The 16,551-nt window shown below is 42.9% G+C and overlaps 1 protein-coding gene across 3 annotated transcripts in view; it reads left to right on the top strand.

Annotated features, from left to right (window-relative positions):
• The window catches only part of LOC144590620 (adhesion G protein-coupled receptor B2-like), a 119,749-nt gene that overhangs the window by 39,259 nt on the left and 63,939 nt on the right, over positions 1 to 16,551 (top strand). For all 3 annotated transcript variants that reach the window (XM_078395117.1, XM_078395116.1, XM_078395115.1), the window contains exons 5-6: positions 2,963 to 3,029; positions 4,909 to 4,994. In XM_078395117.1, the coding sequence (XP_078251243.1) occupies positions 2,963 to 3,029; positions 4,909 to 4,994 (153 nt within the window). The remainder of the gene's footprint in view (positions 1 to 2,962; positions 3,030 to 4,908; positions 4,995 to 16,551) is intronic.

Below are 16,551 nucleotides of genomic sequence, written 5' to 3'. Positions count from 1 at the left end.
AGGTAGGAGCAATCAAAAGAGAAGTTTTTCATGCTAAGAACAAATTCTGCTAAATGGATGTGACTGTTGGTGGAGGGGAGCTGGATATATATTTGTTCCAGAAAGAAGCAGAGGCCACTGAGACATTCCTGATGGGTGATGAAGGTGTATATAGAAAATGACACAAATTGCTGGAGTAACAGCAGGTCAGGCAACATCTCTGGAGCATATGGCTAGGTTTTGCATTGAGACTCTTCTTCATACTGAACGTGTATACAGATTGGATGTCCATGGTAAAGTTGGTGATCGGAGAATTTGAAGTTGTCAAAATGGTGGAGGGTTTGAGATATGTCCCAAATATAGATCGGAAGGGTCTGGACAAGGGGATTCAGGGCAGAGATGAAGAATGAAGCAAGAAGTTCGAAGGGGCAAGAAACAGGACAGGACCAGTGATGTTCGTGGATCTTGGTTAAGACATAGAAGTGGAGTGAATGCACCGTCAGGGTGGAGGTTGCGAAGGGGAGAATGCCCCAATGTGATGAGGTTTTAAGGTAAAAGGTGGCAGTTATAAATGAATTTTGAGGGTTATGTTTTTTTATACTGAGAAAGATTGATACCTGGAATGCGCTGCCAGAAGAGGTGGTTAAAACAGATATAGTTACTACATTTAAGCAGGTAGAGAGACTCTTAAATTGTCAGTGCATGGGATATGGTCCTAATGTGGGCAAATGGGATCAGTGCTGATGAGCAAAAATGTCAGCATGGTGTGTTGAGGGGCCCATTTCTGTGCTGTACAACTCTGACTCTATGAAAATAATATTTAGACTAATTTGTTGGGAGATTTTAGAAATAACAGAGTCCACAAGGGAAATGTGACTCATGTCATGTGCATGGACGTGGAAAAGGTGTTTGATAGTTTTTTTTCCCCCAAGATTGAAGCCCATGGAATAATTGGGGTTGTAGCAGGATAAACAAACAAACAAACAAACAAACAATAAACAGAGGAAAGCTTGGAAAGTTTATCGTTTGAACTGGAAGGAAGTGCACAGAGGAGTTCCCCGGGGTTTGGTACCAGGACAACCACCTTCTTAATGGAGCAAATCCTCTGTTACGTCGAGTTCCCTGGTTATCTGCATTCTGGACTAACCTGAACCGCCCACGTGGTCCAAGACACATTCTTCAGTTTTGTCCCAGCCCCAACTCTTTTTGAGCTTTCTCTCCCCATTACAATCTGTCTGAAAAATGGTCCTGACCCAAACATCACCTATCCATGTCCTCCAGAGATTTTGCCTGTCCCTCTGAGTTACTCCAGAACTGTGTTCTCTCACCATGTTATCTTGCATTTAACACCAACACGATCTTTAGATGATGTATTTTCATTCTCCAGCTCCTGACTTGACTATTCCAATTGTTGTAATACCCAGCTGACTAGCACTCCTCCATAAACTTTACTCTCCAAGTGATAACTGACACCAAGTGCTATAACTATCACATACTTGCTGACTCTCACTGAAATAGTGTCTTGACTTTAAATTCATCATTTTCTATTCATATCCATTCTATCTCAACCCTTATCCCCATGACCCAGTGAGAGAGATTCATAGTCCTCTAATCGTAGATTTAATCACTCTAACATTGGCATTCATCACATCAAAATCATATCATATCATATATCTACAGCCGGAAACAGGCCTTTTCGGCCCTCCAAGTCCGTGCCGCCCAGTGATCCGCGTACATTAACACTATCCTACACCCACTAGGGACAATTTTTACATTTACCCAGCCAATTAACCTACATACCTGTACGTCTTTGGAGTGTGGGAGGAAACCGAAGATCTCGGAGAAAACCCACGCAGGTCACGGGGAGAACGTACAAACTCCTTACAGTGCAGCACCCGTAATCAGGATCGAACCTGAGTCTCCGGCGCTGCATTCGCTGTAAAGCAGCAACTCTACCGCTGCGCTACCGTGCATTTTGGTCTTCCTCTCCTTTTTTTAATTCTAGCTTTAAATCTAAGTAATTGGCCAAGCTTTTTTTTATCAGTCCTATTTCTTCGATAATGATTCTGTGGAATACATTGGTTCATTTATCTCATTGAATTTGTTGTATATGTCCAAGATTTTATTGTGCCGAATATTGTGGGCAAAGAATGAACAGGGGCAGAGAGTTGAACAAATTAGCCATAATTTCAGTAAATGATGTAGAACCTGTTGCAGTGGTTAAAGGACCCGCTCCTGTTCATTCTTTTAATCTGCTTTTAGTTTGCTGGGAGTAAAAAAAAGATAATTAAAACAATTACAATGCACAAGAATAAGATTCCTTCTCATCGTTCAGTCTCCCACCTAGAATGATTCCAGGTTTAGGTTTATTATTGTCACAGGTACAATGTAAAGCTTTGTTTTGCATGCAATTCAATCAGACCAGATAATACCATATATACATAATTATACATTGTATACATAAATACATTTGTCTAACTCAAGTATAATAAGTGCAAACGGAAAGATACAGAGTGCAGAATATAGTTCTCAGCATTGTAGCACTCCAGTTCCAGACACAAAGTCTAATGTCCACAAAGGGGTAGAGGTGAATCGGACAGTACCCTGGCTTATGGAAGGACTTCAGAAGCTTGATAAGAAAGGGGAAGAAGCTGTCCCTGAGTCTTGGGGTGCATACTTTCAAGCTACTGTACCTCTTGCCCAACAGAAGCGGAGAGATGGAATAACCGAGGTTGGACAAATCTTTGATTATTTTTACTGTTTCCTGAGGTAGTGTGAAGTGTAAATGGAGCCAATGTTTATGATTTTATTGAAATCTTGTAGAGGAATTGGAAGGATGGGGCAAAGGTAATTCTCTTTTTAAAGCAGAGTATGGAAATTGAAGATAACCCATGGGCCACTATGTAGCTTAACAGAACAACATATCCCTTTTAATGATGACGTGTGCCTCTCAAAGTGCTTGAAACTGTGTTCTCACTTTCAGCTGCTGGCTGTCCTTGGAAGGAGGCCTCCTTTATGCTTTTGTCGGACCTGCTGCAATCATTGTATTGGTAAACATTATGTTTTAATGCTTCATTATGTTAGAATGTATGATATGAGAAAATGTTGTATGGATAGTTTAAACCTTTACCCTGCTGTGTGCATTACATCATGGGGACCGAATACAGAATTCTACCCAGTGTTAGAACTATGGAAATAAATGATTACTTTCCACATACAGTTTTATGCCGAATGTTAACTGTTGGCTTTTCCGGATTCATGTGCACAGCAAAGAGTGTATATTGCCTTGATTTTGTAACAAACTGTAGTCATACAAGACACTGTCCTGTGTTCATATTTCATCAAAATATTATCACAATTTTCACTGGAAGCACAAACCAGATTTTTGGGATGTCACTCTGCAGAGCCATCAGAGCAAGTTAGTTTTTAAAAATCTGTTCCAATATTTTGGTTTTGTGAAGTTAAATTATTTCCAATTAGATTGAAAGTAATTGATCAACAAAATAACAATGCCATACACACAGTTTCTGTGAAATCTATTGAAGGATCACACATAAAGTACATTCTGAATTATCGCTATGCATTGCAGACTCAGAGTTTCTGCACATAACAATAGTTTCCACAACTTATCAGTGTTTTGTTTCAAAAGGTTTTGGTTTCTCAGGGAAAATGTAGATGCAGTTCAATCATTCAATGATACTTTATTGTCACATTTACCTAGCTAGGTACAATGAAATGCTTTGTTTTGCATAGCAGCCGGTAAAATCATATAACAAACCTCACCTGGGCAGTGCACAAGTGTCGCCATGTTTTTGGCGCCGACAAAGTTACAAAAGTTCACCGAACTATCCTATCTGCTGCCTGCCGCCGCACATGGCAACAGACATCCCCACCAGATCCCCCTTCGTTCTTGATGGCCCTCTGCCGGGTCCCCCTTCATTTGTCCTAATGCCTTGTCATAGTTGCGAGAGGTGCTACTTGTTCGAAGTGGCTGCTGAACATTGGCAACTGCACTGGGGCTACCTCCTGCACCATTGCATCGGGGATACCTCCTATACCCGTACAGAACTCAGACTTCATTAACTTCACTACTAATTTCTCTCCTGCACTCAAATTTACTTGGACCATCTTGGACATCTCCCTTCTGTTTCTTGATCTCACCGTCTCCATCAAAGGAGATAGAATATAAACTCACATCTATTATAAACTATTGTAAACCAATAGTTACAAACATCTATTATAAACTACATTTCTTCCCACCCAGCCTCCTGCAAAGACTCTATTCCCTCCTCCCAATTCCTCCGTCTACGCCACATCTGCACCCGAGATGAGGTGTTCCATATCAGGACATCTGAGATGTCCTCATTCTTTAGAGAATGGGGGTTCCCCTCTTCCATCATAGATGCAGCCCTCACAAGGGTCTCCTCTATATACCACAGCTACGCTCTTGCCCCCAGTCGTAACAGGAACAGAGTCCCCCTATTCCTCACCTTTCACTCCATCAGCCGTCGCACACAGCACATAATCCTCTGACATTTTCACCACCTCCAATGGGATCCCCCAACTAGCCACATCTTCCTATCTCCTGTTTCCCTGCTGTTACTTTAAACTAAAATAAGCTTTGTTGTCACCTTCTCCTAGCTAACAATGATTTATTCTACATTTTCCTTGACCTTCATCCCACACTCAAAATGAGAGGGTCGCATTTTCACACCTTACCCTGCCTTGTCTCTGTGTCTCCCTCTCCCCAGACTTTGTCTGAAGAAGGGTCTCGACCCAAAACGTCACCTATTCCTTCTATCCAGAGATGCTGCCTGTCCCTGAGTTACTCCAGTATTTTGTGTCTATCCAGTATAAACCAACATCTGCAGTTCCTTCCTACACATTGAGTAAATCCTTACTAACTGCTGGCATTCCTTCCTTCACAAGGTAAATATGCTGATTGGAATCATTGTCTTCAACAAGCTCATGTCCCGGGATGGAATATCAGATAAGTCCAAAAAGCAGCGAGCAGGGTAGGTATTGGCATTGAGGTCATTTAAAATTTTGTTTGGTTTGCAATGTTTGTGAAATATTGAATCTCAGATTTACCGTGTCCACTACCCTGCACCTGTCAATTATCTATTTACTGCATGGAAAGTTCATTTTTTCCCTCAAGCAGTTCCATTGAAATGACAGCTCCTCAGTGAATGTTGGAGACATATGAAACTGTTTCCAAGTGTAAGTTTAATATTCAATTACCTTACTCCAGAATAAATGGTAATGGCTTGACTTTGCCAAGAACTCTTTCTTTAAGGATGCTAGTGTATTTAATCGGGCCTGCTTTTCAGGTATCACACGCACAGCTGACAGCCCATTTAGAACAGTGCACATGGTGATGCAGCATATTGAAACAGGTCAATGGAAGTACCCAATGACTTTCAGGAGGCAGAATGCAATGCAGAAAAAAGCAGTCATCAAGACAGGATACAATCTGACAGAGAGATACAATTGTGATGAAATATTGGAATGGTTACCATGGAGACAGCAAGTTCTAGCAGCTAAGCCACATTATTTTTGAAGACGCCACACGGTTATAGCTTTGCAGTGCTCATAATATGCTAGTGACAGCAAAGAAACAGCAGGGATACATGTTCATGGTTAGCAAAGTCATAAATACATTTAAAAAGAGCAGAGTATGGTTTCTCTGAAAACAAGAAAGGTTTTAGAATGTAACTTCAATCTTTCAATGGTGATTTCACAAAATGAGCTCCCACAGAGTATAATGAATGCTGAATCAATCAAAGCATTGAAGAAGAAAGCAAGGCAGATTCCAAATTTAGTAAACGAACAACGATGTCTCAGCCCATCATCAAATGCAGGCTTTGACATACCATGAAGTAGGGCACAGGGAACAAAACCAAGCAAGAAACATAAGGGGACATTTCTGTCAATTTTTGTTGCCAAAAGTCAAAATATTTCCCTGATCTAAACAGTGAAAGCTCACTTTGTACAGAAACGAGAATGGGAAGAGAATGAGATTAAGTCAATTGTAAAGTTTATACTATTTGTAATGCTTTTTGTTCTGTGGGAGTGTCGCTTTTCCTTAGCAACAACATGGAAAATTAGAGGCTGTTTTACATTCAGCTGATTTCATTTCATTATTCATTATTCACTGTTTTGTTACACAGCTGTGCTTCATCCCCTCTGCTTTCCATTTCTTCCTAAAACACAAATAATGACAGACCCTCTTGTTCATTTGTAATAAAAACTTTTATGTTTTTGCAATACTCAGCAGGTCCGCAGCACCTATACAGAGAGAAACAGTTACGTTTTCTGGGTGACTGTTTCGGCACAGCTCGAGCAACCCAGGTTCAACCTTATCCTTCAGTGCTGTCAGTGTGGAGTTTGCACATCCTCCTTGTGACCACTTGGTTTTCCATTAGGTGCTCCTGTTTCCTCTCACATCTCAAAGAGATGCAGGTTGACAGGTTAATGGACTACTACAGTACACTTGATGGGGGAGGTAAAGGAATTGATCGCAATGTCAGGAGAAAAGGGGAAAGTCAGTGGATGAATGATATTTCTGCCAGGATAGTGACCTCCTGTATGTTCATTGGGGAAATATAGACTCATCAACATGAATAGGTTTGGATTTTAAAAAATCTGATTCTGAACATTCAGGCCCCAACATATGCAACCGGTGAGAATCTCCAGCATTTTCTGTCTTTATTTCATATTTTCAGTATATACAGTTTTTGCTTCTCATCTCTGGTTTATTGTACCTGTCTCACAAAATGTTAATACCTTCTGCTTCACAGAATATATATACTCCTTCTGAGATCATATCATCTCTTGGCAGAAGCTGAAGAAGCACCAGAAATCTGAAATTTATGAAATTTCTCTCTGATCTTTCTGGACAAAAAAAAATTATTCTAGCGATCTTCTAATAACCTTTTCCTAAACAGCCAAAGGCTGTGTTGATGCACTGAAGTTGGTGATTTTCATCATCAATGTTTGCCTTTCACTCAGAGGAGTCTCCCAAGAAATGCAAAATGTCCACTCTTTCTGTTCCTGTTATGGACCACAGCCCATAAGGTTTTTCATACCAACCACAATGAAGTGCTTTGAAGTATTGGCAATGGCCGACATTTGCACTCGTCTGCAATTCACACACAGGAAAATTAGAACTATGGAGAACACCAACTCTCTTGCACTGCATTCAGCCCTGTGGCCAAGTACAATGTCAACTTGATCTTTAATTTTGGCAATGATACCACCACTGTCAGCCGGATCCGCAACAACAATCAGATGAAGTACAGGAAAGCGATTGAGAACCTAATGTCATGGTGTCAGGATAATAACCTAGTTGTTAACATCAGCAAGATGAAAGAGTTGGTTATTGAACAAAGGAAGCGAAGAGGTGAACACAACTTTATCCTCATCAGTGGAGTTTCGGTAGAAAAGGTCAATACCTTCATTCCAAGGCATTCAAATTACCAGCAGCCTAAGCAGGTCCCTTCACGCTGATGCAGTGATTAAGAAAGCACAGCAGTGTATTTACTTTCTTTGGTGTCATGAGAAAACTTGGCATGCCCACAAGAGTTCTCTCAATCTTCTAGAGATGCGCTATACCAACTTCTCAAGATGCACTGCAGAAACCATCTTATCGGGTTGCATTTCAATCTGGTATGGCAACTGCTCTGTTCTTGACTGCCTGAACCTGCAGGGAGAGGTGAATACAGCCCAGCCCCATCATAGGCTTGTCACTTCCTTTGATCCAGCCCATCTTCACAGTTTGTTGTATAAGGAAGACTGGAAGAATCTTCCTCAATGCCTGCCACCCTGGTCAGTCCTTTTTGTCTCTTCTACCTTCTGGGAGAAGATAGAGGAGCTCAAAAGCTTAGACGTTCAACTGTGTATATATTGTTCCCGCTGTGAGCTTCATGTTAACAAGAAATTTCATTCCATTCAGAATTATATGTTTGTGGGACCTGGTGTACTTACGTCAGACATCTCAAAGCACTAGCGGTTCCGCCAACATTGCTACAGCAATATCCTCTAAATCCGCTGGAAGAATAGAACAATATCAATGCCAACATCCCAGCATTGTGATCCGAATTATATTCTTTGCTCTGATGGGTAAGCAATGGCATTTGCTTGCTGCACACTCAAACTAGATGTACTATTTCAGACACGTGTACCAGGATTAATGAAAAGCTTTTGTTTGCGTGCTATCCAGTCAAATCAAATGACACTATACATGAGTATAATCAAGCCATACACATGCACAACAAGTAGTGCAAAGAGAAAAACGCAGAATATAATGTTACAGTGTTGTAGTGTTACAGTTACAAAGTCCAAGGTTGACAATAAGGTAGATTGGAAGATCGGGTCTACACCCCAGCTGATGGGAGGATCAGTCAGTAGTCTGATAAAAATGGGGAAAGAAGCTTTTCCTGAATGTGATGATGCATGCTTTCAAGCTTTTAGAGGATCAGCCATGATTGAATGGTGAAGTAGACTTGATAGGCTGAATGGCCAAATTCTGCTCCTATGTATTGCGGTCCTATGGATGACTGGGGTGAAAAAGGTCCTTAATTATGCTACTGCTTTCCTGAGGCCATGTGAAGTGTAGATCGAGTCGATTCCGGGTGGCAGGTCTGTGTGATGGATTTGGCTACATCCTCAACTGTCTGCAATTGCTTGTAGTCTTTTGCAGAGCTGTTGCCAAACCAAACTGATGCATCTGATTAGATGCTTTCTGTAATGCATCTAGAAGTTGGGAAGAGTCATTGGAAACATGCCAAACTTCCTTAATCTTCTAATGTATTATTTTGGTCAGAACTTCAACGTGGTTAGTCCAAGACAAATTGTTGGAGATATTTTACACCCAGAAACTTCAAGCTCTCAACCATCTCCCCTTCGGCACCATTGTTGCTGAACAGCACATGAACTCCACCTCGCTTCCTGAAGTCAATATCTAGCTCCTGCATCTTGCTGATATTGAGGGAGAGGGTGTTGTCTTGACACCATGTTACTAAACTCTCTATCTCCTTCTTAAATTATGTTTTGTCATTGTTCGAGATGTAGCCATTACAATGGTGTCATCAGCAAGTTGAGTTTTAAAGCCAAATTTAGCCACACTGTCATGAGTGTATAGAGAGTCTTGTAAAAGGCTTGGAATGCATCCTTGCAGGGCACCGGTGATGAGAATGGAGAATGTTTTGTCATCTATCCTCACTGATTGTGGTCAACATGTCAGAAAGGTGAGGATCCAGTTGCAAAGTGGGGTGCTGACTCCTTGGTCCAGGAATTTGGAGTTATGTTTAGTTAGGATTATGGTGCAGATAGTCAATAAATAGGAGTCTGACCTGGGTGTAAACTAGATGTTCCAGCGGTGAGTGCAGGTCCAGGGAGAAGGTGTCTGCCATAAACCTGTAGGTGAGCTGCAGTGAATGAAGGCTGTTTGGGAGGCTGGAGTTAATGTGCACTCTCACCAGCCTTTTGGGTTTCACAGGTTTACTCTCTGGAAGGTCGATCGGACGTCTGCGACTGTGACCATGGATACAGGTCCACCCCAGGCTGTCGGGGATTACGACGACCTTCCACCAACCTTTTGTTCAAAGCAGGCGTTGAACACATTGAGCTCATCGAGGAGGAACCTGCTGTTGCCTGCGATATCACTTTGCCCCCAATTTCACTTTGTAGCCAGTTAGAGCATACAAGCCTTTCCACAATCAACAGGTGTATGTGTGGTTATCCTATGACTGTTCCTTGGTCCAGAATTCACTCTTGGCATCCTTGATGACTTTGTAAAGGTATAAATAGATTTCATGTACCACTCAAGATCATTTGACTTGAATGCTGCAGACTTGGACTTCACCTTGGAGTGGAGTTCATTCATGGTATTGTCTTCTTTGGGCAGCATTCCTCCACACAATTACTGATGATATTTGTGACAACACTGGCATATTCATTCAGGTTGGTCACAAGCCGCTTCAATATGGACCTGGCTACTGTTTCAAAGAAGTCGCAAAAGATCTCATCTGTTTCCTCAGACCAGCAGCATGTGCGTTTCTGAACTGGATCCTCCTGCTTCGGTTTTTGCCTTTAAGCAGGGAAGAAGCACAGCCAGGTGGTCCAATTTTCCAAAGTGCGGTCGGGGATGGAGCGGTAGGTATCTTTGATGGATGGATAGCAGTGGTCAAGCGTGTTTGGCCCTCCTGTGGGAAAGAAGACGTGCTGATCATATTTCGGTTGGTTCCGACAACTTCACATCAATGTGTCAGGAATATAGTGATGTCCAGTGTAAATGGAGAAAGGAGTGCACTCCCATGCCACTGAGTTCCCCACCCTGCCCACACCTGCCTCACCTCTCCAAATCTCACTTTAGTCTCATCAGTCGCCTCAGAACTCAGAGACCTGGAGTGGAAGCAAGACTGCGTGATCTCGAGAGTCATCAATAAAATGAGAAGCGCCCAGATATCACTTTAACCCCAATAATTATTTCCGTGCTTTTTTTCAGAAGGTGATCTGTGCCACACTCAAACAGCTGCAGCTCTCAGTTGAACGAATTTCAATGATCCGGTATTCACTGCATGAGTTGGCTGTTCTAGGTTCCAGTGTTCAATAGGACAAGTTCTCCTTCTTGACATCTAGACTAAATATGCTTTATACCAATTGAGCAAATTAGGGGACATCAGTTGATATCTCTAGTCTTTCCTAACCTATATAATTTGAATATTTTACTTTTAACTCAAATGCAGTCTTTTTTCAAAATCTCGTGGTGATATGCCAGAGTCATGGACTTTGGATATTTTTATGAATAGTTAAGATGTTTTATGTTATGAACTAGTCTAGTGGCCCACTTCGTAAACTCCTTCCAAATATCCCTACTGTGAGATCAGAACTGGACCCACTATTCAGAAACTGTCCTGATCACAGTTTGCTCAAGGCCTAAAGAATGTGCTTAAATAAAAACTGAAAAGCCTGGAGCTTCTCACAAGATTAGGCAGTAAGAGTCAACAAAAGAAAGTAATAGAGGGTGTGGAAGGAAGGTAGGAAGGAGGGATTAGATCATAGTGCAGGGTGAAAGTAGGAGAAAAAGTAAGGAGACGTTAGTGGTTATATGAAAAAGGGAGAAAAACATTATCTTAAATTACCAATCGAAAATCCCGTCAATACTGCAAGTCTGAAATGAAGATGCTGGCGGTTAATTATTTGAAACAGTTAAGCAATGTTGAGAATACACTTGTGGTTTCCAATTAATGTCCATGTAAAGAAAATAACTGCAGATGCTGGAAATATGAAATAATAATAGAAAATGCTGGAAACAAAACTGAATGAACATTTCAGGGTCTTTCTTTCAGGTCAGCATTCTTTCTGCCAGCACCCTGCCACCAAACAAATGCACCCCTTTCTCTTATCCATAGACCACTCTCTCCGGGAATCCTTGGTTTACAATTTATTCCCATCCCCAGGAACTTTACCCAGCAACCGCAGGAGTTGCAACACATGTCTCTCCACCTCTTCCCTCACCTCCATTTGGGAACTCAAACAGCCCTTCTAAGTGAGATCAGAAATTTACACCCATATGCACATTTTGTACTGTTCCTTCCTACCAAACAGCATAGGGAGGTTGGAGATAGCATCAAGCAGGAAATTAGGGATGCGTGTAGCAAAGGTACAGCAGTTATCATGGGTGACTTTAATCTACATATAGATTGGGCCAACCAAATTGGTAACAGTGCTGAGGAGGAGGATTTTGTGGAATGTATACGGGATAATAATAATAATAATAATGCATTACATTTATATAGCGCTTTTCTAAACACTCAAAGACGCTTTACAAGGTTTACTAAAACATAAAAGAAAATAAATAGATAAATAAGTAAACGAACAGAAAAGGAAAAAGAAGGTGAGGTAACGGTCAGTGATTGAAGGCAGTGCTGAACAGGTGAGACTTCAGTGATGTTTTGAATGTGGTGAGTGAGGAGGAGTCTCTGACGGTTTGGGGTAGTGAGTTCCAGAGTGTGGGAGCAGCGATGGAGAAAGCCCTGTCCCCCCAGGATCTGAGTTTGGTCCGGATGGGGGGGGGGACAGGAGGTTGGCAGCAGCAGAGCGGAGGTTACGGGTTGGAGTGTGTGTGGAGGAGGTCAGTCAGGTAGGATGGGGCCAGGTTATGGAGGGCTTTGTAGGTCATGAGGAGGATTTTGTACTGGATTCTCTGGGGGATGGGGAGCCAGTGGAGCTTGTAAAGGACGGGGGTGATATGGTCACGGATCGGGGAGTGGGTGAGTAGACGGGCAGCGTAGTTCTGGATGTGTTGGAGTTTGATGATGATTTTTGAGGGTGAACCATAGAGGAGGCTGTTGCAGTAGTCCAGACGGGAGGTGATGAAGGCGTGGATGAGGGTTTCTGCAGCTGTGGAGGAGAGGGATGAACGGAGACGGGCGATGTTTTTGAGGTGGAAGAAGGCTGTCTTGGTGATGTGTTTGATGTGTTTGTCAAAGGAGAGGGTTTGATCAAAGATGATTCCAAGATTCCGGATGTGACGGGAGGTGGATACTGGGAAACCATCAATATTGAGGGTGAAGTTGTGGGTGGATTTGGTGAGGGTTTTTGGTCTAATGATGATGATTTCAGATTTATCGCAGTTGAGTTTGAGGAAATTGAATTGAAGCCAAGATTTTATTTCAGTGATGCAGTTTGTCAGGGTAGAGTGTGTGGTGGTGGAGATTGACTTGGTGGAGATGAGGAGCTGGATATCATCGGCATAGCAGTGGAACTTGAGACCATGACGGCGGATTAATTGACCAAGGGGGAACAGGTACAGAATGAAGAGGAGGGGGCCAAGAACTGAACCTTGGGGGACACCTTGGGGGAGGGGAGCGGTGGGGGATTTGCAGTTATTAATGGAGATGAACTGGTGCCTGTCGGAGAGGTATGATTTGATCCAGGATAGGGCTGTGCCGGTGATGTTAAAGGTGGTTTCAAGTCGGGTGAGGAGGATGGAGTGATTTATGGTGTCAAAGGCGGCGCTAAGGTCGAGTAGGATGAGAATGTTGAGGTTGCCAGCGTCAGAGGAGAGGAAAAGGTCGTTGGTGATTTTGAGGAGTGCAGTTTCAGTACTGTGGTTGGAGCGGAATCCGGATTGGAATGTTTCAAACAGGTTATTGGTAGAGAGGTGGTATTTGAGTTGAGAAGCTACAGTGCGTTCCAAAACTTTGGACAGAAAGGGTAGGTTGGAGATTGGCCTGAAGTTATTTGGGGTGTCAGGGTTAAGTCCAGGTTTTTTCAGAATAGGGGTGACAGCAGCGATTTTGAGGGATGGCGGGACGATGCCAGTGGACAGGGAGGAGTTTATTGTTGCAGTGATAAGTGGAGAGAGAGTAGGAAGGCTGGCCTTGGCAAAGCTGGAGGGGATGGGGTCCAGAGAGCAGGTGGCAGTTTTCATTCCTGTGAAGAGGTCAGAGAGGTCGGTGGTGGAGACTGGGGAGAACTGAGACAGGGGTTGACAGGATAAGGGGGAGCAGGTGGTTTGAGGGGGAGCAAGTGCGTTGGTGGTTAAGGTGCTGTAGATGTTGTCTATTTTGCTTTGGAAAAATGAAAGGAAAGAGGTGCATTTGTCGACTGTGAATGACTGGGAGATAGTGTCCAGGGGGCTGAGGAGTTTGTTTATTGTAGAGAAGAGTGCTTTTGGGTTTCCGGAACCAGAGTGAATTATTTGAGTAGTAGGTGGAGTGGGCGCGGGAGAGGGCATCTTTGTAGTGCTGCAGGTGGTCTTTGGGATGGATTTTTAAACCAATATGTAGAGGAACCAACTAGAGGGCAGGCCATCCTAGTCTGGGTATTGTGTAATGAGGAAGGATTAGTTTGCGATCTTGTTGTGCGAGGCCCCTTGGGCAACAGTGACCATAATATGGTGGAATTCTGCATGAGGATGGAGAGTGACACGGTTAATTCAGAGACTAGAGTCCTGAACTTGAATAAAGGACACTTTGAAGGTATGAGATGGGAATTGGCTAGGATAGACGGGCAAATTATACTTAAAAGGTTGACAGTGGAGATGCAATGGCAAAGATTTAAAGACCGCATGGATGAACTCCAGTAATTGTTCATCCCTGTCTGGCGAAAAAATTAAACTGGGAATGTGGTTCAATCGTGGCTGACGAGGCAAGTCAAGGATAGTGCGCGGCAAACCAGAGGGCTGGGAGAAATTCAGAACTCTACAGAGGAGGACAAAGGGGTTAATTAAGAGGGGGGAAAAAGCATGAAAGAAAGCTTGCAGGGAACATAAAAACTGGCTGCAAAAGTTTCTATAGGTATATAAAAAGGAAAAGATGAGTGAAGACGAATGTAGGTCCCTTACAGTCAGCGACAGGTGAATTTATAATGGAAAACAAGGAAATGGCAGAACAATTAAACGATTACTCTGGTTCTGTCTTCACTACGGAAGACACAAACAATCTCCCGGAAATACCAGGGGACCGAGGATCTAGTGGGAGGGAGGAATTGAAGGGAATCCACATTAGTCAGAAAATGGTGTTAGGTAAATAGTTGGGACTGAAGGCAGATTAATCCCTGGGGCCTGATGGTCTGCATCCCAGAGTACACAAGAAGGTGGCCCTAGAAATCATGGGTGATCATTTACCAATGTTCTTTCGACTCTGGATCAGTTCCTGTGGACTGGAGGGTAGCCAATGTAACTCCACTTATTAAGAAAGGAGGGAGAGAGAAAATGGGGAATTATCGACCAGTTAGCTTCACATCGGTAGTGGGGAAGATGCTGGAGTCGATTATTAAAAATGTTATAGCAGCGCATTTGGAAAGCAGTGACGAGATCGGTCAAAGTCAGCATGGATTTATGAAGGGGAAATCATGCTTGACTAATCTTTTGGAATTTTTTGAGGATGTAACAAGTAGAATGGATAATGGAGAACCAGCAGATGTGGTGTATCTGAACTTTCAAAAAGCCTTTGACAAGGTCCCACACAAGAGATTAGTGTGCAAAATTAGAGCACATGGTATTGGGGTTAGGATATTGACATGGATAGAGAACTGGTTGGCAGACAGAAAGCAAAGAGTAGGAATTAACGGGTCCTTTTCAGAATGGCAGGCAGTGACTATTAGGGTGCCGCAAGGCTCGGTGCTGGGACCCCAGTTGTTTATAATATGTGTAAACAATTTAGACGAGGGAATTAAATGTAACATCACTATGTTTGCGTATGTCACAAAGCTGGGTGGCAGTGTGAGCTGCGAGGAGGATGCTACGAGGCTGCAGGGTGACTTGGATACGTTGGGTGAGTGGGCAGATGCATGGCACATGCAGTATAATGTGGATGAACGTGAGGCATTTTCCACTTTGGTGGCAAGAACATGAAGGCAGATTATTATCTGAATGGTGTCAGATTTGAAGAAGGGGGGGTGCAATGAGACCTGGGTGTGTTTGTACATCAGTCACTGAAAGTAAGCATGCAGGTACAGCAGGCAGTGAAGAAAGCCAATGAATGGTATGTTGGCCTTCATTGCGAGAGGATTTGAGTTTCAGAGCAAGGAGAACCTACTGCAGTTGTAAAGGGCCCTTGTGAGACTGCACCTGGAGTATTGTGTGTAATTTTGGTCTCGTAATTTGAGGAAGGGCATTATTGCTATTGAGGGCGTGCAACGTAGGTTCACCAGGTTAATTCCCGGGATGGCGGGTCTGACATGATGAAAGAATAGGTCGACTGGGCTTGTATTCACTGGAATTTAGGAGGATTAGAGGGGATCTTATGGAAATATATAAAATTCTTAGATGATTGGAAAGGGTAGATGCAGGAAAAATGTTCCCGAAGTTGGGGGAGTCCAGAACCAGGGGTCACAGTTTAAGAACAAGGGATAGGCCATTTAGGACTGAGATGAGGAAAAACTTTTTCACCCAGAGAGTTGTGAATCTGTGGAATTTTCTGCCACACAAGGCAGTGGAGGCCAATTCACTGGATGTTTTCATGAGAGAGTTAGATTTAGCTCATAGGGCTAAGGGATATGGGGGAAAAGCCGTAACGGGGTACTGATTTTTGATGATCAGCCATGATCATATTGAATGGTGGTGCTGGCTCGAAGGGCCAAATAGCCTACTCCACCTATTTTCTATGTTTCTACCATAGAATGGTAGTTGTCAGTTGTATGCTGTTGTCAGAGCAAGAGTGCAGAAGTCAACATCTCGCAGGCACCAATACCACTCAGTACCCATCTCATGTTCATATAAGCTCATTGTTTGGTGAATGACAATGTCCAAACACTTCACAGAGTAATGTCTGATCATTAATGTGCAACCTCATGGCACACTGACTGGTGTCACTGCTACCAGCATAAAACCACATGAAGGAAATGCATGGATTTATTTCCACTCCGTTAAATTTGATGCTATATCTTAATAATGTTGCATTGAGGAAAAACTGTTATGGTGATTTTGTGACAGTTAGTGATGGATGATAGATTTAGGATCTTTTCTGCCTGAGGCTACATCCTCCTGTTTGCAGTTATGTCAGGCAAGTGAATCTTCAAATCCTCAGTCTTACGAATGTGAAAAACCCTGAACTAATCCAT

This window comes from Rhinoraja longicauda, unplaced genomic scaffold, assembly GCF_053455715.1.
Source record: "Rhinoraja longicauda isolate Sanriku21f unplaced genomic scaffold, sRhiLon1.1 Scf000229, whole genome shotgun sequence".
Classification (NCBI taxonomy): Eukaryota; Metazoa; Chordata; class Chondrichthyes; order Rajiformes; family Arhynchobatidae; genus Rhinoraja; species Rhinoraja longicauda.
This window is presented reverse-complemented; position numbering and strand designations above follow the sequence as displayed.